Raw genomic sequence first — 15,076 nt, 5'->3', positions numbered from 1 at the left:
CATAAGAAAAAGATAGTGGATCAAAAAAAGTAAAGATGTGAATCTCATTTCTTTTTTAGAGTAAAATGACACAAGTTATGTAATTTAAAAGGACAAATATTTTTTCTTATTGTATATATGGAATTTGCATCTACATGCAATAGGAAAAAAAAAGAATTTCCAACACACACAATATTTTATGAGCTCCACATTTTCTGAAGGAAAAAAAAAACTTAAGGCACGAAATACGAATCTCTATAACATGACTACTCTACTTTTTCTACAACATAATTCTTATAAAATCATATATATATATATATATATATATATATATATATATATATATATATATATCATTCATTATTGTTCATGAATTATTTATGATGCATCACAGTTTGTCATCATATATAGTTGATTTCCCCCCATATCTTTCTACGCTTAAATATAAACAAATTCTCACAAGTCTAATGATTTACTTTCAACTTTCTTAAGTACAGTCAAACCTATTATAAAAACCGCACTGCTTCCATTGCGAATTCGAATGTGCACTATAATTAAAAATTCAAAATTAGATAGATTGAGGGTTTCTAGAAACGTCAAAACAAGTAAGCGAAGACTGTTATCTAGTAATTATTTTCAAACTTCACTCCTTTGTCCACATATGATATAAATAAATGACTCATAATTTTTAAATATCATTCATATAAAACGTGATAATAAATAAACTGCTAAAAAATTTATTAACAGCATTTAATAATAATATCAGAAAGTCATGAGTAAAGTCACCCTTGTTGAGCAATCTTAAAATACTTAGATATTGTCTTCACAATTAAAGTTTTTTGTTTATTTAACAAATTAACATTGCTTTCAATTATGAAATATATAAACAAATCTTTTTTTCTGTTAAAGAAAAGGAAGATTTACGAAAACAAAATCTAAATATTTGATTACATATGCGCTTTTCTAATATTTTGAGATGTTCGTGTTAGCTATATAGATTTTTTTTTATAAATCATAAATATTCTAGGAGACAATTATTTTCGAGTCAAGAACATTCACATCATGGTGGGACTATTTCTCTCTCAAAGAAATATTTTTGTATTTACAAGGATTTGAATCTAAAATCTTACTTAAGCATAATTAAGCATGTACAACTTGAACTAACTTCTTTCATAATATATATTTTTTTGTTATAAAAAGATTGTATAGATATCCATAACCGAGTAAATTTTTTTGAAATGGTTAAAAGATACAGAAGGAAAAGACATGCTATATATATATAATAGTCACCCCTCTAATACAATAGTTGTTCTGTTAATATATAAAATCTGGAAGAAAATATTAAGTCCATTGATGAAAGAAAACGCGCGGGTGAGACTATGGTCAGTGATTAGAGGTGTAAATAGGCTAGGTTAGGTTAGACTTTAACTTAAATAGGTCAAATTTGTGTAAAAATTATTGGGTCTGACCTGGCCTGTTAGTCTGTGTAGGTGCCAAATTACAATTCTGGCATGACTTGTATTTAAAAAGTAAAAGTCTTGGCCTAAGTCTGTTGGCCTGTTTAAGCTTAATAAACATCCAACAATTAAAAAAACAATTAAAATAATATTATTTTATTATTTAAAATTATTAAAATAATATTTTTATTTATTTTATTTAATATAAATAATATCATGTAGGCCGGCCTGTAGGCTTATAGGCCCGACATGTACAAAAAAAGCCTATGGCTTATTTTCTAAATAAATTTTTTTAAAAGTCTAGACCTGTTCTGTTTTCTTATTTATAATAGATCAAATCTGACTTAATATAGGCTAAGTCATAGATCTCTATGAGCTGACCTAATCCATTTATATTCCTATCATTGCTTCTTCCTAACCAGTGCAACAGAGGTAAGTTTTCTTAGAATGCATATGATTTAATTATTGTTTTGCTGTTGACGCTTTTTCAGTGTCTCCAAATCATAAATACTAATTATTAAATTAAAGCTAAGCTTGATCTGTGCTTGAACGTTGAAAAGTCACCCCTCTAATCTCTTCCTCGGTCTTTTTTTATTGCATAATTAAACAACAAAGATATCAAGGAATATTTAGTTGAAAAAACCTCTCGCTAACACATTAAAGAATTAAATAAATAAAAAATCAACACAAAAGTGATTGAATGAAAAAGGTAAGAACTGAACTAGTCAGTTTAGGAAATTATGATATTTATATAGGAGCGACTCTCCAATACCATTTTTTTTATTTTCAAAACATAACGAGGAACAAACTTTTTGTAACATGAGTTAATTATTGTTAATGACCAGTATTCTCTTTATTTTAGTTGTTGTTGGTAAAATTAACAGACAAAATTTATTTTGAGAAAATATTGTTAATTCTATTTTATTTTTATTTTTTAAAAAAACTTTCTGAATACAGCAAATTAAGAGTGCTAAATTGCTAATTTTAAGCACTTGAGTGGCAAGTCTCCTTTAAAAATCAGAATAGCTAAGTTCGTCCTTCATTCCAATACGTCATCATTAATTAAGTTAGAGGCTATAATTGAAACATGAGATACAAATCAACTAATCAAGTATCTTCATGTGTCATTGTGTGAGAGTTAGAAGAGTGCAAAATGCTGAGTAGTTTCGTCTCCATTATTACCACACATGGGTGCTCACACTTCAATCTTACTCAGATTCACTCTTGTGGTGAGGATATGATCATATTAAGAAACTTTCAAATATTTTTCTTCTTCTTTCTACAAGCCTAAACCAAGCCCGAGAAAAATTCATTATTTGGAATTATAGCTTGAAGAAAGGAAGAATGAGCAAAAATACCAACACCTCAGCATACTTTTTTTTTTTTTTTTTGGTAAACACACCTCAGCATACTTTTGTTACCGATGCTGTATGGACTATTTATAGATCCTAGAAAACCCACTCTCCCACTTCTTAGTTCTTACGAACTAGTTTAGTGAATTTTCTTGTCATTTTCAGAGCTCCCCTTCCAAAAATCTCTGCATTCTCTTACAAATATTACCATGCAAAAATCATTAGGTTTAAAGCAAGCAATATAGTTGTAGTAATAGTCACCAATTTTAACAAATTAAACCTCTTCCCCTGTTGAGAATTACAATTGTTTAATTCAATTTGTGATTTTAATTGATTTTATGATCAACCTTCCACTTCAATAATCGTTATTCGTATAAATAATGAAATAAATTACAAACCATCTTTGCTCCCAATGATAAGATTTCCTCTAGAAGAGGTCTTGGGATCTCGATTTTGAGTCTAAGAAACTCAAAATAAGTGAGTCTAAGAAACTCAAAATAAGTGAGTCTAACACCACATCTTAATCCACAACTTTAATAAGGTGCTAGGTTTATGGATCTTTTCATTTGTATGTTCAATGCTTGAATTGCCAAATAAGTAGTTAGATAAAAAAAAAAAGATAAATAAATAAATAAAAAAATCACTCACTTTTATATGTGATTATGCATATTCGGATCTCAAGAATGTGAGTTAAATAGCATTATTGATCAATCATTGATTTCTTATGTATTCTTGATCATTATCATTATGAAGGAAAATATATTTTCATATCACAAAGAAAAAAAGTGAGGAAAATTACAAATTATCGTCTCACTACAGCAATCCGACAATAATGAAAGACAACACATTTCATATATATCATCATTCCATGTTATTGCCAAGTGTCCATATAAAATTGCCACATATTTGACTCATCCAGCTCCAAAGCCGCCACAGAGTCATGCTTACTACGCTTCTCAGCCACCGCAGATGGCGAGGGTAATTCCGGCGAGCGCCGCTTAAGCGTGACCCTAACCGGCTCAGCATCACCGGAACCAATTAAATGAGGAAAATTTAACTTGGCTTTGGGGCCGCGCATTTTAAACGCGGCTCGATCATAAGCCAAAGCCGCATCCTCAGCTGACTCGTAAGTTCCAAGCCATACCCTTGCGCCGTTTCTCTTTGGATCCCTTATCTCTGCCGCATACTTCCCCCATGGCCTTCTTCGTACTCCTCTGTAACCCGGAGCGTGAGCTACACGCGCCTCCGCAATATCAAGATTCTGGCTTTCATTTTCCATTTTCACCTCCACATCAACGTTGTTCACCTTACTGTTAGTTGCGGGGAACCATCCGTTGCTTGCAGCCTCAAGCAAAGCGCCATAGATAACCATGTCATCGGCATCATCCTCCTTCAACGGCAGCTCCGCCCAGTTCTCCGCCAAGAAAATGTTTTGGAGGCTCGAACTCCCGGAGATTGCCGCCGTCGCCGGAGCTGGAGGGTCCTGAAACGCGGTCGTGATAGATGGTTTAATGTGATCGAGGACATTCACATTGGTGTCATTTGCGTTTGTAATGTTCATGATTCCGTACAAGTTTGATGTTTAGGTTTTAGTTTTCTTTCTATCTTCCTTTGTGACTTTGTGAGTGTTCTATATTTGGATGATGCTCTTATATATACGTCAAGAGAAAAAGCATTTATATAATATTCAAATTTTTTAACATTGATTTTTGTTGGTTCCATGAAAGTTCTTAATTCACCATGTGCTATAATGCTTTTTGATTTCAAAACACAACAAAAAGTTGCTGATTAGGTTGGATGTCCATATATACTTTTCATTTTATTTTATTCTATTCTATTTCTCTGTTTGAAAGTGACGTACGTCGACGTCATGTTTCTTTGAAGCAGAGAATGTTATGTTAAATTGGACTTATGTATAATATTGTGTAATGCACACGTGCTTATGTGATTATATATATCCATATAAATAATATTTTGTCCTTGAGTTATTTATAAAGCAAGCATCATAGTTGATTTTTTAGCCCCCGAACTTACTTTCTACGCTAAAATGTTAACAAATTCTCATATGTCTAATGCATTTACTTTCAACCTTTTGAATTACGTACAGTCAAACCTATGATTAGAATCAAATTGCTTCCATTGTGAATTCGGATGTGCCCTATATATAATTAAAAATTTAACACTAGATGGGTTGAGTGTTAACAAAACTAAGTTCAAAACAAGTAAGCGAAATGGTTTGAATAGTTTGTTATCTAGTAATTATTTTCAATCTTCACTATTTTGTCCACAACACACACATATATATATATATGGGTAAACAACTTCTCCTTTCACAGAAGAAGTTTTTTTTTGCAGCTGAGATAATTTTTTGATGGGACCCATTGATTGTTTTGAAAGAAACAAAATAAAAAGCATATCATACATTTCAATGCTTTGGACATGAGTGCTGCACCAAAAAAACTTCTCCTTTGAAAGGAGAAGTTGTTTACCATATATATATATATATATATATATATATAAAGGAGTAGGATTCTTTTACATTAGTGTCAAATTTAAAGTTTGACATCTTATCTGAGAGTCGTTAGATCAAAAAAGATCAATGATGTCACATGCTTACAAATAAGAGTTATTAATCTTTTTTGATCTAACGGCTCTCAGATGAGGTATCAAATTTTGAATTTGATACTGATGTCAAAGGATCCTACCCCCCCCCCCACACACACACACACACACACACACATATATAGGGTAGGAACCTTGACACTGGTGTCAAATTTTGAAATTTGACACCAAATTCTGTCATTTGATTTCCGTCAATCAACTATTATCATTTATTGAGAATCAAACTTATTAATTAATACTAATTTCTTATAAATGATAATCATTGATTGATGAAAATCAACTGATAAAATTTAGTGTCAAATTTTAAAATTTGACACTGGTATCAAAAGATCTTGCCCTATATATATATATTTAGACACACACACATAAATGGTTTCTAATTTTTGAATATAATTGTGAAACGATTGAAAGATACAAGGAAAAAGTAATTTATACCGAGAAAAAGAAATGCTATGTATATAATACGATAGTTGTTTTGTTAAAATAAAATTTTGAATAAAATATTAAGTCTAGTGATGAAAGAAAACGTGGTGTGAGACTATGGTCAGAGCTTCTTCTTAAGCATGCATATGATTTAATTATTCTTTTTCTGTTGACGTTTTTAGTGTCTCCAAATCAGAAATACTATTTACTAAAGCTAAGCTTTTGGTCGTGAACGTTGAAAGTCACCCCTCTAAAGTCATCCTCGGTCTTTTTTTATTTCTTGATTAAACAACAAAGATTGTAACGAATTTGTTGAAAAAACCTCTGGTTAATACATTAAAGAAATAAAAAAAACCAACACTAAATTGATTGAAAGACTAAGGTTAACAATCCCAGAAAGGAAACAAACATAGACATAAACAACAAGAAGACTGGGTATCTTACCAAATTCAGAGCATTGATCTCTTTACTTTAATGATATAGTTGTAGTCACTATTTACTGATTTCAGAAAACCTCTTAACGAGCATCATTTTCCAAAACAAATAACACATGTGCTACATATTTCATATTATTGCAACATAGTGTCTTCGGAAAATTGACATATTTGAGCCATCCAGCTCCAAAGCCACTGCAGAGCCATTTTAACTAGCGGATGGCAAGGGCAGCTCAGGCAAGAGCCGCTTGATCAGCATGAGCTTAACCGGCTCAGCATCACCTGAGTGAATCGAATAAGGAAAATTCAGCTCGGCTTTTGAGCCTCGCAGCTTAAACGCGGCTTGATCATAAGCCAAAGTTGCATCCTTGGCTGATTCATAAGTCCCAAGCCATACCCTTGCGCCATTTTTCTTAGGGTCTCTTATCTCTGCCGCATACTTCTCCCATGGTCTTCTTCGGACACCTCCGTAGATCGGCGCGTGAACTCCACGCGCCTCTCTAGCATTACTGTTTTGACACTCATTTTCCATTTTTGCAGCTGCATCAACGTTGTTCATTCCATTGCTCGAGCTCCGAGAGAGAACGACGGAGCGTCCTGAAACATCGTCGTCACGGAAGGTTCAAATTCAAAGTTATTGATTACTTTCACATTGGTGTTGGAAGCATGAGTGTTCATTATTCCGTACAATTTTGATGTTTCGCAACTCTCGTAGGTTGTTCCTTTGTGACTCTGAATGTATATTTTGATAGAGAGTGAAGGTTATTGTCATTTGTACTAAGTTGTTCCGCCTAAAAATCAAATCAGAAATCTTTTAGTCCCGATAACAACCTGTTTATTAACTATGTCATCTAGCAGGGTTGATCAATGATTTAATAAATATTTCTTTGTTAATTAAATAAATTTATTTTTAAATTTTTCTTCTTTATTGAGAGAAAATCCTTGCCAAAAGGAGGCAAGGGTACAAGTGGAGAAGCTATGTCCTTTCTTTGTATCTTGGATATATAGTTGGATAGATAAGCTGATATACATCTATATGTATCATGCTCGAATATATAATTAAGTTGCTATATATGATATGGTTTTTAATGTAATTAGATGTTAGGTCAAGGAAGCTAAAAATTGTTGTCTGATGAAGTGGTAGAAAAAGTTGCTTGATTCATTAGTTGTCAACCTGAAAGATGGAAACTTTTAATGGGAAAGGAAACAGTGGCCTTAGATGAATACTTATAGTTATGCGTTTACACAACAACTCACAGAAGTTTAAGCGCTTATAAAAGTTTAATAAATAAAGTAATTTTAATAGGCTCAACAAAAAATATATTCCACGAAATATAGAATTTAATCAATTTAAGTATCAACAAACAGGTTACTAATTAGTTCATATACGTATGATTAAACAATCCACCATACCGATGCGAATTGGGTTAATTGGTTTAATTTTTACGTTACCCTTTAAGATCCCATGCATGTTATTGTGAACACACGATTTATATTTTGAATATTAATTGTTTAATATTAGCAAATTCATTTCATTTTATTGATTAAGAATATCGAAATAAAGTAAAAATAAGTGTATACAATTTCAAGAACTCAGATTGAAAAATAAATACTTTATTCCTCAATGTAAGAATGGAAAAATTAATGTTTACATCTAGAAACGATTAGTCATTTTTTACATTATTGACTTAATTGGTACAAGATTTAATTTGTTGAACTAATGACAAAAAAAAAGCTCCTACTTTTTGTGAGCATAAAGTAGTGACACTAACATGTTTTTTTTTCTTGTGAACATGGGAACAGAATTGTTTTGCAGAATTATAAGGCTTGCACGAGGCTGTTTGCACAGAATTTCAAAAGAGAAAGATTCCTTTCTTTGAAAGAATGTTAATGTAAAATGGTCAAGCATTATAAGTGTTTTAAATATAAAGGCAAACGGAAAAAGAATTGATTAATAAACCACGACGAGCAACCATATATACCTTCGGTTGAAATATGCTATTTTTAATTCCCATGCACCTTCATCTTAAATATGTACTAGAAAATTATTATTAGTGCTTCTAGAGTTTCAGACGACATTGATTGTAATGGGCCCTTTTGTAAACAATGATCCAGAGCCTTGTACGTTTTATTTAAAAGTGGTTAAATAATATATAAATCAAGCACGTGAATATATACTTTCATTATCAAATAGACCCTAAAATTTGACCTACTTAAAGGGTAAAATAAAAATAAAAAATTCAACCTTCAGTCTTAGACACCTTTTACATTAAACTAAAGATTTAGTTTTCATAATGTTAGATGAGATAATTTTATTTCTTACAATTTCAAAATGATGTTGTTTGGTTGTTTGGAGAATATAAACTAAGAGCATTTTGAAAAAATTCATGTTGCAAGAGAAAATAAAATTTCCAAAATCACTTCATTTTTTTTCAATTTCAAAATGACATCATTTTAGGTTAAAGAAAATAATTTTATTTCGTGTTACATAAAAAATACTTTTCCCTTCAAACAAAAACATAAAATTAGAAAAATCTCAACGAAATTTAAAAAATGCCTAAACACCAATAAAAACAACTTCCAAATGCAGAAAAACGCCAAATGTTTTGGATGTAACCTACTAGGAAAATTGTGGATGCAAGAACCAAAAACCCATAGAAGAAGAGAAGAAACTATAAGATTAATGTTTGACAACACTACAAAAAATACAGAGTTTTGCCACGGTTAAAAATGAGGCAAACGATGAATAAACCCGTGGCTAAACGAATTGGCCACGTTTCCACAACCCGTGCGCAAAACTGGCGTCGCATTCATTTTGCCACATGTATTTTTGCTCTCAGTCACGATGGTATAGAGTGTGGTAACATTTTTTAGCTACATTTAATCTTAATATTAGCCATGATAACAACTGTGGCTAATTGTGTCCACTGCATAAAAAAAAATATTAATTCTGAATCAATTTTGAATGCTGAGCCAAAGAAAATAAAAATCAAATGAATAATGTAGGAAAAATACTACAATATATTTGTATACAAATATCAGCTACGTACAAGTATGTATTTTGCAACACGAGAACTTCCATCCAATTGTAAGAAATAAAAAATGGAATTTACAGACGAGGACCAAACTAAATAATTACTCAGCAAAAAAGCCAAAACGCGTACAGGTTGTTAAAAGAATTAAATCACAAACAATGTCAGAGGAGCCATCCAAGGGGCAAAAACAACATAGTACCTGCATCAACAAAAAAATTAAAATAAAACAAAAAAATTAAAACCTAAACACTACAACAAAATTGCTCTTTCAAAATATGATAAAAACCGTGGCTAAATGAGTTCTTCACTGTTTGAAAAACCGTGGCTAAAACGGGCGTTGCATTATTTTAACCACGGTAATTTTTGCATTTAAGCACGGTTTATATGAGTGTGGTAACATTGAGTTAGCCACGATTTATGTTATATTAGCCACGTTATATTCGTGGCTAAACGATTTGGATCCCAGTGATAAAAAGTTTTATTTTGCCAGAGACATAACTGTGGCTAATTATAAGGAATTTTAAAAAATATATATATATTACAAAATTTTCCAATCATATAAAAAACAAATAATAAATATTGCATTTGATACTAGAACCAAGAACCAAATTAAGGGAGATAATCAAATAAAGTGGAGTTTACAATTTAACACAATATATTTTTTTTTCTACTCATATGAGTAAATCAAGTTTTTTGCATAATTTTTCAAAATTCATATTCTTTTCCATTTCATATAAGCTAAAGGAGTTTCCTTTACCAGCAAAAGAAGCTAATCAAGTTTTCCACTTACATTATTTAAGAGAAATAATTGCCAAATAAAGCTAAAATCATAAGTTTGTGATTGTCACAAGACATCTATACAAAATATTAACTTCATTGTTCAACTAAACAAAATATAACAACACAATTTTTAAATTTGTCTTCCAAGAATTGTTGTATGCATCCTATCTTTTTAATAAATGTTTTTCACCAAATCATACCTGTATAAAAAAAATTGACATACAGAACTTTAGAAGGAAATTCCTTTGCAAACTATTTAAAAAAATTAATTAAATTTAAGAAGACACAACACAGACTGAACAATTATAAATCTGCCCCCTATTCGTTGCTCAAGGTGCTGGTGTGCGAGGGAACAATGCAATTGACATACGAAAGGACCAAAAATACATGCATTTATCTAATTATGTTAGTCATTATTATTTCGCAATTTAATTATAAAATAATAAAATTTAGTTTAGTTTAATCAAATCAAAAACTAATTTGCGCAGGTAATGAGAAGTCAGCAAAAAATTTAGTTTATATAAAATTTGTGAACATTAAAATGAAACAGCAAAATATGTTAAGCAGCATCTAACATCATTGACAATGACTTGAACATATATTCTAGACTTATCATTATGAAGTTAAGCTTAAGATATACCATAATTGGTGTGAGCTCCGCTGGTTTTGTTTGGATTCAAAGAAATGGAGAAGAAAAAGTAACAAAGAAAACAACATTAGTGATTTAAAGCCTAGTAATGGAAAGAGAAAAAAAGGTAAACATTTGAGAACTCCAGGTCCAAGATTTCATTACCATCCAATGTCGTTTTTCATAACATTGGTTCCATTTACTGTGGATACACCAGGGTAACCAACGAGCCGCATTACCCAAAATGGATCCCCAGCTCTCTGACCTTCAAATTCATCTGTGGATTTTGTGGCCTGCATATGTACCGCAAAATGAAAGAGGATCAAAAGACATGCATTAGTTCCTATAAACATAAGCATTATCTTAATACAAGAAGACTTTTCTACTGAGTGTAAATACTTCCAAGTCCCAAGTGCAATCAGTCAAATGCTAGGATATTAGTCACAGGCCAGAGAGAGTGCCAATCATATTAAAGTTAAAATGTTGATTCCCTCTTAATACTCTGACTTAACTTAACGCTAAGTTAAAATCTTGTAAATTATATTAAAATCTTGTCAATTCTGTAATTTGACTTAACGCTCTTAGTTGATTCCCTCTTAATGCAAATTAAAATGTTGGAGATATCATTAAAAAATAGTAGTTTTACAACTTATAATGAGACTACACTGTGTTGAAAAGTTTATATTTATTATCTTTAAAGTTATGCAATGGTTTGGAGCTTTATATCATGACTTAATTCTTTGCTTTCATATTATTTCAACATCCTAGTCCAATGAACAAACTTTGACAAGATTTATATACATGAAGAAAATCTCTACCCTTCAAGCAAGAGATGCATTTTAGTTTGTAAAGTTTTCGTTCAGTTATCTTTCTATCCACCTCTGTTTCAAGTTAATTGCTTTAGAACTTGTGTGATTTAGACACTTCCACATAGTAACATGCTAAATACTTTTACAGATAACAGAGACTTTTTCGACCACATGCAGCCAAAAAGAGTTAGAAAAATAACAAAGTTAAAAACCGTATTAAATTGGGAACTGGAATCACCACGTTTCCTTTGTTAGTATACAACTGAAATCAAACATTCTACCAACAATGCAGTGTTAAGATCAAATCAAACAGAGAACAACAAAGTAATAGCGAATACATAACTTCTTTTTGGGCGGGAGAGAGTTCTTCCAATTGGGAATAATGCAAGAAGAAACTTCAAACCCTCATCATGAGCAGAAAGAGGTTGCTTCCAACCTGGATTGCAATCGCATTCAAAGAAGAAAGTGTTATTCTTAGAAGGCTTGCATATTCCCTTTCCATATCCCACTTATTTGCAGACGTTCTCTGAACTCAACTCAAGTTTAAAACAAACAGGAAGTTAAAAGCAAATTGAGAAATCTAAAGAAACAATATCATTAAAAGGAAAAAAGAAAAAAAAAACTTGAGAAGACCCAGGAGAAAAAAAGTCACTCAACCTCAAGCCAGTAAATCAAAACCTCCAAATACAGAATCCCAATAAAGAAACTAATAAAAGCACATGACAGACGATTAGAAAAGAAAAAAATAGCTACAGTGGTACTGGTAGGTAATCTATTAGTCTTTTCAAACCAACAAAATGAAAAAGGAAAATAACTAAATTAATATTAATAATAACTAAAGGAAAATAACTCAATGATTCATATACATAATATTTGATAGAGAGAAAATTAAATTAAAGATAGGAAAAACAAGTCCAATAGTACATGCTTATGGTTCTTCAATGGGGTTAAAATATATAATTGTGTAAGATTGGTAAATATTTATGATTTGTAAGCATTTAATCTAAAGATATTGGACTAAGAATAAAATGTCATGCATACCTCATTCTTCAGCTCCTCTACTTCAATGGAAGATGTAATTATTTTGCCAGTGATAATTTCAAGTAGAATAACACCCAACTGATAGATATCTTCCTTTTCTGCATCATTGGTACCATTATGATTGGGGGCACTTTGTTCTTTAAGTGTGCTGTCAAGACCTCCCTAAAAATTTACAAAAGCAGATTTCATTGAGGTTAGTGACTTAAAGTAAGGTACTGAATGCAAATACTACTGAGAGAATCAGTCAAATTACATATAATATGTTCTAACCTTGGAAGTGAACGAAATGTTGTATCCACTAACTTTTGCATTGAGACTATCATCCAACAGAATGTTTTCAATCTTTATATTGTTGCCAAATAAGCCAGGATTAACTCCAGTGTGTAAGAATTGGATTCCTCTTGCAATGCCTGTGATGATTGTCATTCTTTGTGGCCATTTCAACATTTCCTTTTTTTCTCCTATCTGTTAAATTGAAATTTCGTGTTATATATTTTGGTTATTCAAATCTTAGCTTTTGAAGTTAATTCAAATCTTTACATTTACATGTAAGATAATCCCTCAACGACACGTTTGGGATGTGTTCAAATACAATGAATATTGTGCTTGTCGTTTGGGGATGTGTTCAAATACAATCCCTCAACCAAAGGCCTCAGCGTCACAATCCTTAAACATCAATCAAAATGCAATAACATACGAGCATCTTTCAACGGTTTATCATCCTTGCCTCAACGTCCTTATTTTTCCAGTGTTGCTTTCAACTCCTTGAAAAGTGAGATTCCACTTGTGTCAATGGCGCTCACAGCTGACAATTTCAAAGAGATTTGATACGTATTACTTTTCTGATTGGATGATTAGTTTGCATGGTATGAAGGTAGATTAAATGTATGTTGAGTAATATGCTAGAACATAGATTGTCAAAATAATGCTGGGCAAACAACTCAAACCTACTTCATTGTATGAAAATATTCAGTCTTACAAGTGATTATGTACTCCTCGACTTGCTAATTAAGTGAGATAGGTACACACATGGAACTTAGATGGACATGTATGTTGAAAATGAAGGTGAGAACTCCCATAGGTTACAGCATGAATTTGATTATTCCAGGACAACAATACAATAATAAGTTGTAAAGAACATAAACAGAAAAGTTTTATCATTAGAAAAATGATCCCCAGCAATTATGAATCAAGTGACAGAGAACAACAGAGCTTATATGAGAGATTCCACCTTTGCTGTATCAAAAACTCATGAAGTTACCTGACATTTACAGGATTAAAAATCGAAGGCTTGAGTTTTCCTTTATGTTGTCTTCTTCGTCTTCAATCTATCGTAATGTCCTAATATGACATGCCAATGGTTGAGTAACTGAGGAAGCAATATCAATGTACCAAAATAAAATTTACAAAATAAAATTTTCTAAGCTGAAACTAACCTCTCGTTGAGATATGTGATGTTAGCAAAGTTGATGGGAGCTCCAATGCTTAATATAAGAAAACCAGGTATTCTTACATCTTCCTTATATTGGTGAAGATCTCTATATATGTCTGTCCCTGGTATGTAAAGATAAAAATGTCTAGGGTCAAGAAGAGATACCCTTAAAAATGTCAGAGCTACCAAGAAAACTATCCAAGACTTCAATAAATAAGTAATATCAATATTGGGTTCCACACAAACTTATTGGATTTAAACCTACATATTAATTGCTTATTTATAATAAATTTAGGAACTATTATCCCAAGATATCTTGAATTCTAATATTTTTATTTAAAAAAAAATGAAATAACTCAATAAAAAATCACATGCCTAAATTGCTAGTTCTAATTTTTCCCCTTAAGCCAAACCCCGTCATTTTACAATGCAATGAACACTAAGTGACCTTCAGGATTTGCATTACTCCATTGAAAAATTGGTTCAACGACCTAAACGTTCTCATCCCCAACTCCTCTTTAGAAGTTTTTTGTATAAATTAGTAGGCAAAATTAAAAAGGATAGAGTACATCTTATCATTTTAACACGGAAATTTGGGACACATCGTACAGTTGCAATTACTATCATCACAGGAAAAAAAAGGATCGGCATCTACAATATAATAAAGAAAAACTATAGTATTGCTGGACATATGAGATTAGATCAGAATTCAAATGTACACAGTTCCTTACTCGCGACAAGATAGATATACTCTAATCACCGCGTACAATAGTTTTTTCTTCTCTCATATCTAGGTCCTACCTCATTTTGGACTCCATTTCCTAGACGTCATATTTAGTGTAACTTATTTCAATTTTAAAAAACTTATATAATAAAAATGTTTAAGAGAAAAATAAAATAAAATATCTTAAAATAAACTAAATTTTGATAAATTATAAGCCATCTCTTATCATTGTGTTGCAAAAAAAAAAGTTAACAAAAACACATGAAACAATTACAAGCAGCATGGTAACTTATTGAAGTATTTGAATTTTTAAAAAATACAAGAAGACCCCTGAATTAATCACTAGGATAATTATTAATT

General features: G+C 31.3%; 3 protein-coding genes across 3 annotated transcripts; all 3 read right to left on the bottom strand.

The window, feature by feature from the left end:
• Nucleotides 1-3,659: 3,659 nt before the first annotated feature.
• On the bottom strand, nucleotides 3,660-4,349 carry LOC133306610 (ethylene-responsive transcription factor 13-like). The gene has a single exon (XM_061506932.1). It carries the CDS (start codon nucleotides 4,347-4,349, stop codon nucleotides 3,660-3,662), a length of 690 nt encoding a protein of 229 aa, XP_061362916.1.
• Nucleotides 4,350-6,475: 2,126 nt separating this feature from the next.
• Nucleotides 6,476-6,826, bottom strand: LOC133306609 (ethylene-responsive transcription factor 13-like). The gene has a single exon (XM_061506931.1). The coding sequence runs from the start codon at nucleotides 6,824-6,826 to the stop codon at nucleotides 6,476-6,478; it is 351 nt and encodes a 116-aa protein (XP_061362915.1).
• Nucleotides 6,827-9,446: 2,620 nt separating this feature from the next.
• LOC133306608 (probable LRR receptor-like serine/threonine-protein kinase At1g14390) lies at nucleotides 9,447-12,986 on the bottom strand. Its single transcript, XM_061506930.1, has 5 exons — nucleotides 12,831-12,986; nucleotides 12,561-12,722; nucleotides 11,956-12,045; nucleotides 10,876-11,003; nucleotides 9,447-9,501 (listed from the first exon to the last, which is right to left on the bottom strand). Exons 1-5 carry the CDS (start codon nucleotides 12,984-12,986, stop codon nucleotides 9,447-9,449), a joined length of 591 nt encoding a protein of 196 aa, XP_061362914.1.
• Nucleotides 12,987-15,076: the final 2,090 nt, after the last annotated feature.

The sequence above is a fragment of the Gastrolobium bilobum genome, unplaced genomic scaffold (genome assembly GCF_033153095.1).
Source record: "Gastrolobium bilobum isolate Gb01-03AN ecotype WA unplaced genomic scaffold, APGP_CSIRO_Gbil_v1 utg2894, whole genome shotgun sequence".
In the NCBI taxonomy this organism is placed as follows: Eukaryota; Viridiplantae; Streptophyta; class Magnoliopsida; order Fabales; family Fabaceae; genus Gastrolobium; species Gastrolobium bilobum.
The sequence above is the reverse complement of the archived record's forward strand: the minus strand, read 5'-3'. Positions and strand labels throughout refer to the sequence as shown.